This window comes from Ailuropoda melanoleuca, chromosome 12 (assembly GCF_002007445.2).
Source record: "Ailuropoda melanoleuca isolate Jingjing chromosome 12, ASM200744v2, whole genome shotgun sequence".
Lineage (NCBI taxonomy): Eukaryota > Metazoa > Chordata > Mammalia > Carnivora > Ursidae > Ailuropoda > Ailuropoda melanoleuca.
Genome location: NC_048229.1, coordinates 30,035,601 through 30,045,233, shown reverse-complemented (window position 1 = coordinate 30,045,233; position 9,633 = coordinate 30,035,601). Strand labels below are relative to the sequence as shown.

General features: G+C 51.3%; 1 protein-coding gene across 2 annotated transcripts; it reads right to left on the bottom strand.

Annotated features, from left to right (window-relative positions):
• Positions 1-434: 434 nt before the first annotated feature.
• Positions 435-8,495, bottom strand: NAPSA (napsin A aspartic peptidase). Of its 2 annotated transcripts, none has more exons than XM_002917890.4 (9): positions 8,340-8,495; positions 5,387-5,528; positions 5,175-5,298; positions 4,888-5,006; positions 4,400-4,599; positions 3,149-3,271; positions 2,765-2,909; positions 947-1,045; positions 435-742 (listed from the first exon to the last, which is right to left on the bottom strand). In XM_002917890.4, the coding sequence occupies exons 1-9, from the start codon at positions 8,414-8,416 to the stop codon at positions 551-553; spliced, it is 1,221 nt and encodes a 406-aa protein (XP_002917936.3). In that variant the 5' UTR covers positions 8,417-8,495; the 3' UTR covers positions 435-550. The 2 variants fall into 2 exon arrangements, with proteins under 2 accessions (XP_002917936.3, XP_019653727.1); XM_019798168.2 differs by having other exon boundaries at positions 435-675.
• Positions 8,496-9,633: the final 1,138 nt, after the last annotated feature.

Sequence of the window (9,633 nt, the reverse complement as noted above, 5' to 3'; positions counted from 1 at the left end):
CCCAGGGGTCTCAGAATTCCAGGGGAGATAGGAAGAACAGGAGATGAAGTCTGCGGGAATCGTATCCCCACCCCTTAAAACAAGGGTTGGAAAGCCCTTTACGATTCAGCCACTACCCCCCACTGCCACCTGTCGCTGCCGTCGCGACCTGTCGCCTCCCACGCATGTTGTGGCTGCGCCCGCCCCCGACTAGAGGAAAACACGGCCTGGCATACGAGGTCCGTGATGCTCCGCGGTGCCGGGCGCCTTTGTCTATAGGCGGCATTGGCGAAGGGCTTCATGGGATTCGTAGTACAAGACCCCAGGGCTCTGGAGAAAAGCAGTGATACCTTTCTTCTTCCTTTCTTCCTCAACTCCAGAGAGCTGAACACTAATTTTTCTCTCAAAAAATCGTGTGCTTAAAATTTAAAAAAAGGGGGGGGGACCAGGTCGGGTCAATGTAAATAATGGATTTTTATTGAGCAGCTGGGCCTCGGCTACCACTCGGTGCGCATGCGCCTAACCGCGGCGCCAACCGGAGGACTGCGCGCGCGCGCGCGCGCCCACCTCTTCATGGTCGGGCTGCCTGAGAACGCGCGCGGGCCAGCCCCACTCGGGCACCGCCTCTTAGGTTCCCGCGATCGAAGATGGCCACGTAGGTCCGCAAGAAGACATCGCCGAGAATCCAGAGGGGCCCTGCAGGCGGAGGCATGTCCAGGGCCTGGAACCCAGACAAGCAGAGGCGGACACCACCCCGAGCAATCTGCCGGGCGTCAAGAGAGGCCACTGGGTGTCACGCGCACCGAACCTCCTCTTCTCCAGGAGCCAGAGCTTTGCCCCCGCCCACTATCCCGGGCACCAGAAGTGTCTCTGTGGCCCCTCCTCGGTCCTAGTGATGTCTCATTACCAGCGCCATCCTCTCAAATCCCACCTTATTGCCTCTCTCTGACTTGTGACGGCCACCTACCTGGATGACATAGTCCTGGGCTGTAAGGTTAAACCAGACCCCACCAAGGAAGAAGGAGATTGGAGGAAGCGTTGGAATTTTCGAGCACTGGATGAGGTACTGAAGGACAAGAACAAGGGGAGTTGAGGGATTCCTGCTCTGCTTAAAATAGGTACTCAGGAACTTGTGTGGTAAAGCCCTGCTGCCTTCTCTAGCCTTACCGGCTCTTCCTTTTGGCTCCTTTTTGATCAAACCTTCTTTTCCTCCACCTACTTGTGGATCAAAAACTGCTAGCCCGTGAGGCACACCGAGCCCACAGGTGTATTGAAGTTGTCTCACAGTGTCAAAAATGTTTTAAAAATGATTTACCAACTGTACACCACGGTGGGACAGGTTATATCCTTGGAGTCTGCTGCTGTGCAACCTTAGACAAGTTACTTAACCTCTCTGTGCCTCAGTTTCCAATTTGAAGGTGTAGTTGATAGGAATACTTCAGAGATGTTGTGTGAGAAATAAATGAGTTAGTCTGGAAGAATGTCTGACACATAGTAAGCGTGTTATTATTCATGAACCAGGAGGCTTCAAATAATGTTTTCAGCTTTCTCCAACAAACTAGATCTGGCTTTCCCTACATGGAAACACTTGGCTGGAGCTGAGTGGCCAAGAGCTGCCCTTTTTAGATTGATGGGGTACCTGCTGTCCGGTTTGCCTCCAATCCCACCACCCCCAAGTACCTAAGAATACAATATTAGGCTGTAAATATTCTAAGTGTTTACATTTGTAAGTGACTGTAGTGACTGTAATTAAATGACTACCAGGAAGACAGACTTCCTTAAAAAACAATAGTAATTGCATTGTTGGGAAAGTAAGGAATGGTGAGAAGAAGTTGATTTCGAGTGTATATCTCTCTTGAGAATGGTGACAGCATCCAAGCATTGTTCTAAGTACCTTAGGTGGGTTAATTGATTCAATCCCCACAACATAACTCATCAGAGATGAGTATTAGTGACCCTACAGAGGTTAGGAAACCGAGGCCAAGGAACATGAAGTGTCTTGTCTAAGACAGCACAGCTCGTAAGTGGCAGAGCTAGATCCCAACCTGGGCAACACACACCGAACCACTGTGATCTCCCTGGCTCCCTTGGCTCTTTACAAGCCCACGTCCTAGGCATTTGACTCGAAGCCCCACAATCTCAGTTTCTCCACCCTCTCAGAAGTGCCAAAGAACACAGGGATAGAGTCACAGAAATCCTGACCTGGAAGGACCCTGTGCCGCCCCCTCCCCCCAGGAGCTGCAGGGCTTCCTAACATAGAAGTGAGTGAGCAGATTTGCTGTTGCACCGTGGCCCCCCCTCCAGGCCTGAAACTCTCTTGGCACAGCTTCTGTGAGCCTCCGTGCTCTGGGTGCTCCTCCCGTGCCTCGGGCTGCTCCTGCCCTGTCTCCACTTCTGCTTTATGTGGATATTCCCCAAGGCTGCTCCTGGGACCTCTTCCCTCTCCCAGAAAGGGCTCCCCTCTTGCGTGGCTCTGATTGCTGGCTGAGGGCTGATGGCACCTAACGATTCCTGAGCTTCCTTCCTTCGCACCTCGGCCAGACCTCCCCAGGCCCCTTAGGCTTCTCACCCCCATTCAGTCCTGAACAAACCTGCATCACCATCTCCTCCTGTCTGGAGTCACTCGGCAGAGGCTAGGAGGTGTCCTTGCTTCCTCCCACTACCCCCCAGCCTGTCACTCATGATGCCCAGTGCCCTTTGCCCTGGGATACCTCTTAACTACCTATTCCCACCCTCAGGCCCTAGCATCATGCCTTCAAAACCCCACCAGACACTGGCTCCTCACCTCCCCCACCAGCAGGGAGACTCCTCCAATGGCTGCATGCAGGGCCTGGATCTCTTCAGTGGGTCCTGTGATGAGGGATGTGCCTGTGTCCAGGATGGCAGCACAGCCCTGGGCACAAAGAGTCAGCCCTGTGCCCACATTCACACTGCGAGGGGGCAAAGGGTAGACATTGGAGCCGGGGTCCTAGGAGTCCAGGCCCTCAGCCCTTCCTCCCTCAAACAGGAGCCCTAGCCCAGTCCCTTCCTCCCTCAGACTCAGGAGTTAGGACCCTCAGCCCCTTCTCCCTCAGACCCAGAAGTCCAGGCTTCCAGCTCCTTTCTGCTAGGACACTGGAGATGAGGCTCTGGCCCATTCCTCCCAGACCTAGAAGGCCAGGTTTCTCACCGCTCCATGTGGATCTGCCAGTAGGCAGGGATCGTGACTGGCAAGAAAGTGAGGGGTGGGACATAGTGAGCTGGATCTGAGCCACCCAGGACCAGCTCTCCTCCATCTGCTGCCTCAGGGTCCCTGCAGAAGCAAAGTGCTGTCAGTGTCATGGGTGTTTCCCATGCCAACCCCAGGAGGGCCCAGGGAAGGGAATTCCTGCTAATGGAAGGGCTCCAGGTTCTAAGTGGGGTAGTGGGATGCAGACAGGGCCTAAATGTTGGGACTGGAAACAAAGCAAGAAGCAAAGAGAAAGGGAACTGTTCTTGATGAAGGTCAGGATTGTAGGGTCCTGGGGGCTTTCCGAAGTGGGGATGGGACTTCTTGATTTGGCTGTGGAAGATAGAACTTTGGGGATGGAATTTAAGTGGAGCATTGGGGTTTGTGAATTGGCTCTGGCTGGTGTGACTTGGGTTGAAGTGGGGTGGCTTCCTGGTGCATGGTGTGACTTTCTGAATTATAGGTCTCATAGTTCAGAGGTGGTAGACTTCCTAGTTGGCTGAGAGTGGCGGGGAAGAAGGGCGATGGTGATTCCTGGATGTGGGGGAGGAAAGGATCTACCCAGAGGTAGATGGGGCTTTCTGAGTGGGTTGGACATGAGGGTAACTGAAAGGCGGCTTTCCTTTTTTTTCTTTTTTTTTTTAAGATTTTATTTATTCATTTGACAGACAGCCAGAGAGAATGGGAACACAAGCAGGGGGAGTGGGAGAGGAAGAAGGAGGCTCCCAGCGGAGGAGCCTGATGTGGGGCTCGATCCCAGAACTCCAGGATCATGCCCTGAGCCGAAGGCAGACCCTTAACGACTGAGCCACCCAGGCGCCCCGAAAGGGGGCTTTCTGAGCGTAAGGTTGAGCTTCCTAAAAGGTAGGTGGGACTTCTTAGATTAAAATGGGTAACTTCTGACTTCTGGAATGTGTTCTCAAATGGCACGCGGGCTTTCTGAAGAGGATGTTCCTAAGTTGAGTAGGTCAGCCATGGAGTTTCCTGGTTTGGGTTTGAAACATGGAGCATTTGAAATGATGGTGAGTGTCTTTAGTACCTCTTAAGGTTGTTTGGTGAGTGGGACTTTTGAACAGGTGTTACTTATATTGGGTAGGTGAGTTGGTGAGTGGAGGATGAGACTTCCTTTACTGGGTAAGGGACTTCCTGAAAACAGACAGAGCGTCCTTCTTGGGGCTAGGACTCATAGGAAGGTAGACCCTTTGCCATTACCTGTTGAGGTAGAAGGAGAAGACAGGCTTATCCAGTAGCCCCTGGTCCACCAGTGTATCCAGTGGGGGGCGAACTCCTCCCACGGCCAGAATGGGGAAACCGAGGCCCAGTACCCCATCGAAGTGGGCAAAAGTGAAGACCAGGCTGGGCTCCCACAGAGCCTCTCCAAAAATCACTGATGCACCCTTAATTCCCCCAATCTAGGGATAGATGCAAATGGGGCAAGTTACTTCTTGGAGGACATTACCTGTATGACCCTGAGATCTTCCAAACCAAGGCCTGAATCCCACATCTAGAGATATCTGAAAACAACTCCCAACTGCCTAGAAGCTTTGCTTCCCCACTTAGGAAGCCCACCCCTTTAACTTGAGAAGCCTCATCCATTTGTCCTGGCAGCCCCACCTCCTGAGCCACCTCCCTAAGCCAGATCATCTTAGACATTGGGGTTCTCCCAGGCTCAAGTCTTCCTGGGGACAACGGTCACGCACAGTCAGCTTGTCCTCACTCAGGATGCCATCTAGCTTCCCAGTTCCATACTGAATGGCAAACTTGGTCCCATTGGGGTGGAAGGAGCTGGAGGCTTTGGAGTTGAAGCGGTGGTGGAACCCTAGGTCAGAAGATCAGGGAGGTGTCACTGGGGAAAGGGAATCTCCCCAGTGCCTCCTGCCTTTGTGACCTTGTCACCTGTGAGGGCATGTCAGAAGAGAACAGTGCCTCAAAAATCCCCTTCTCCCATCACCCCTGGTCAGCCTTGTTCTCCCCCATGAAAACTCACAGCAGGGCAGACTCAAGAAGTGGCATCTTATGGATGGGACCCAGAGATTGGAGGAACCAGTGTCAAAGACGACAGAGAAGTTTTGTGGGGGTGTTCCCAGTCCAATTTCTCCATAATACTGGGCCTGATGGCAAAACAGGAGAGAGGGGGAATGAAAAGCTTGACTTCTTAACCGGGGAGGAGGGCAGGGACTCTCTGGGGCCGCGACTCACATTCATGTAGTTAGAGAGAGGTACGAAAATGGGCTTGTCCCCAGGGGATGGGGCCCCCAAACTGGGGGGCACTGCTGGCCTCCCCCATCCCCTCAGTGGGTTCAGGGTCCCACGTCCAGGGTAGACGCGGCGAAGAGAAATCCTGTGGGGGAGAATACTGACAGTTAGGAAACAACTCTTCCCAGAGACCCTCTATAACAGAATTTTCCAAATAGGATATCATGATAAAGGGCATGTCTCTATGGCCCTACAATAACTGTCATTACCAGAAACTCTACAATAACAACCTTCCAGGAAACCCAAATACATATCAAACCATGATGGCAAAGTTCCCCAAAGACTCCACAAGAGCGAGCCATTCCAAACAGACCTTCCCCAAAATCTTTCAATAAGAGACATTCCAAATAACGTAAAACAAGCCATCCTCAGGAAGTCGACAAGACCCTAAACATGAAACTAGCGTTTGCAAAAACCCTTGCGTGCTTCTCATGATGATGCTGGAGACTATTTTTCTTACTATTGGTGGGGAGAGAGGACAAGCACCAAATCTGAATTTCATTCTTTATACTAAACTACGTTCCAGAGAATCAAAGACCTAAGCTGAAATGTAATATTTCAGAACACTAGAACGAAGCAAAATGTTTAAATAACTCTGGTTTTTTCAAAGTATGATAGCAAAGATGAGAAATCACTGGGGAGAATGTTAATGAATGGGACTCTAAAATTTTCAACCTTTGTACTCCCTTCCCCCAACACACAAAGCTGTCTTAAAAGTTTTTAAAAATCTAGGGGAAGTAATTACAAGTTCTATGTCAGAGTTAATATCTCTAATACTGTCACCAAGAGTAATAACCTCTCCTTGTCTCTGTCTTGTGTCTTCTCTGGGCAGCCATGAAATGAAACAGTGGCAAGCTAACTTCACAGCCCCTGACATTCAGTAGGAAAATAGGCAAAGGACATAAATAGGCAAAAGACGTACAAACAGCTTCTAAACAAATAACATCTTTTCAACCCCAGTTGTCGTCAAAGGAATACAAATGTCAAGAGTCAAAAACCTTTCCGACCCTGCAGATTGGCAAAGAACCATGCGTACTCACTGTTGGCCAAGGGCTATAGACTGATACAAACTTTCTGGAGGAGGATTTGGCAAGTATGTATCATAGGGCTTAAAATTATACATACCTTTTATTTTTATTCATTTTTAAAAAGATTTTATTTATTTATTTGATAGGGAGAGAGGGAACACCATCAGGGGGAGTGGGAGAGGGAGAAGCGGGCTTCCTGCTGAGCAGGAGCCCAACTCAGGGTTCCATCCGAGGACCCTGGGATCCTTCCCTGAGCCAAAGGCAGATGCTTGAGGACTGAGCCACCCAGGCGCCCCTGTACACACCTTTTAGCCCAACTTAATTTCAGTTCAATGAATTTCATCTGTAGGAGATCACTGGACAAACGCACCAAGATGTGTTTATGAGGATGTATCTAAGTTTGAAAACTGGAGACCAACTAGGTAGGACTTGGCCCTGCTATGGAACATGCATAGAATGGAGTCCATTCAACCACTAAAAAGGAAAAAGTAGGGGCGCCTGGGTGGCTCAGTCGATTAGCGTCTGCCTTTGGCTCAGGTCATAATCCCAGGATCCTGGGATCGAGCCCCGCATCGGGCTCCCTGCTCAGGGCGGAGTCTGCTTCTCCCTCTCCTGCTCCCCTGCTTGTGTGCTCTCTCTGTGTCAAATAAAATCTTAAATAAATAAATAGAATGTTTCTGAGGTCAAATACAAAAAGGGGGGGGAAGCAGTCCTCTATGCCAGTGGTTCTCAAACTTTAGCAGGAAGGGGAATCACCTAGAGCAGGGGTGATGGGCAAAGTTTTTTTGTAAAGACTTTGCCCACCTTCTGTCTCTGTTAAAACTGCTCACCTCCGTCAGTATAGCCTGAAAACAGCCCTGGACAACATGACTGGGTTTTGTCAAACTCTGTTTACAAAAAAACAGGTAGCAGGATGCATTTGACCCTTGAGCTGAGCGTTTGCCAACCCCTGACCAAGAGTTAAAATTCAGAGTTTGTAGTTTCTGTCTGATTGACTAGGTCTGAGATGGAGGCTGAGGATTTTCATTTCTGCGGAGTTCCTGGGTCATGAGGGTGCTGTTGGTCCGGAAATGATTCTCAGAGAATCACTGCCCTTTGCCCTGGCTTGGGAAAAGGCCGTGATCTTCTAGGTTCGAAAAGCAGGTTAGCAAACCCCTGCAGGGGTGCAGTAATATGTTTCTACCTCCTTGTACTCACTCCTTGGAGCCCTGCTCCCTCACTCACATCTTTGCCGCCCCCCCCATGACTCAATCTTTGAGAGGCTCAGGAATGTCAAGTGGGGGAAATTTCTCCTGGAAGAGGGACCTCTTCCTCTCCTTCAAGAATTCCAGGGGTGGGAGAAGAGAGGAGCGGAAGTGAGAGATCGGGGTGGGGGGCACCAGAAGCCAGGGGAGGTCAGAGGTCACTGGGGTCCCCAAAACTGGACCTCTTGAGACCTAAACAGTTTGGAAGACGTGACTCTGGGGGAGTCACAGCTCTGAGTCTCCAAGATCTTGTTGGGTTGGGGTATGGGGAGTCACATGTCTGGAGACCCCAGTACCAGATCATCAGAGCTCAGGGCGGGGTCTGTGGGGTCCTCCCAAAACTTGTTTGGAGAGAGAGGGTAAGGAGGAGTCTCCCAGTCCAGGGTCTCAGGGGTGGAGGACCTTGGACTGAAAGGGCTGGCCTCTTAGCACCTATCAGGGTAGAAGCCCCCTGGGGGTGAGAGCCCCGTTTGGAGATTTGCTAACCCAAGAGGTAGGAGTCATGGGTCCTGGGGTGCCAGACTTGGGAGTCACTGAACTGGGGGGCCCCCAGACTTAAAGGGCAAGAGGGGGAGAGTGGGAAAGTCCATCCCAGGTTCGGGGTGGTGATGGGGTCCCCAGTACCGGATCAGCGAGGCCCCGGCAGGCTCCACAGTCAGCGGCGGCAGCAGCAGCAGCAGCAGCAGCGGTAGCCGGGCCATCTCTAGGGACCGGGTGTAGACCCATCCGTTTTCTTACCCCGAGACTCCACCCTGTGCCCCGCCCACCCCCGGGATTCGAAGGTGACCTGACCGCAAGGTGAAGGCTCTCTGCGGGTGATGGGGGACGGGGGATGGGAAGAGCCTGGTGTTTTTGGAGGCGTGTGTGGAGTAGTTTTGTAAGGGCGCCGGAAGTGTCAGCTTGGGCGGCTGGCGCGCTTCACTCCAGACTTCGGTGGTGGGGAAATGGCGGTCTCCTGCGGGCCCCCCACTCCCCCAATCCTTCAGCTACTGTCGCTCTTATTTATGGCTTTCATTTCACTTCTTCTTTTCTGAGACTCATTAACCACAAGGGTTTTCTGGGGCAAGAGAAAGGAGGGCGGGTGTTTGTGAAGGTTCTGGGGGAAGGGGGAGAGGATTAGACTAGAGGCACTCCTTCCCATGATAACTGCGCCCCCAACTCTTATGGGTTTATTTGGAAAATACTGAAACACACACACACCAAGAAAAACAGCCCATTGCCCCATCTCCATCGAAAGAGCATAAAAATAATTGGCAGTGTCTTTGTCTCTGGGCCTGCCCCCTTTTTCACCGACTAAGTGTCTCAAATAATGAGCGTCAGAAAATCTAGTTAAAATGCAGATTCCTGGGCACCACTGCCAGGGATTCTGATTCCAAAGGCCTGAGATAGAGCCCAAGAATCCGCATTTTTAGACAAGCCCACTGATCAGAGAGCTGCAAGCATGTCTGAGAAACTATTTGACGCTTTAGTTTCCTAGCTTAGGTTTACAAATCAGTATCAGCTTGCAAAGTTTTTAAAGTAAATAAAAGCAGACTATACTTACTAATTAGTAACTTATGTTTCCTTTTCTTCACTTAACCGTGTACCTTGGACTTCAAGAAAAATTTAGGGGGGGGGCACCTGGGTGGCTCAGTTGGTTAAGCATCTGCCTTTGGCTCGGGTCATGATCCCAGAGTCCTGGGATCCAGCCCCACATCGGGCTCCCTGCTCAGCGGGGAGCCTGCTTCTCCTTCTCCCTCTGCCCCTCACCCCGCTCATGCTGTCACGGGCTCTCTCTCTGAAATAAATAAAATCTTAAAAAAAAAAACAACTTAGAAATTTAGATGTAGGGGCGCCTGGGTGGCACAGCGGTTAAGCGTCTGCCTTCGGCTCAGGGCGTGATCCCAGCGTTGTGGGATCGAGCCCCACATCAGGCTCC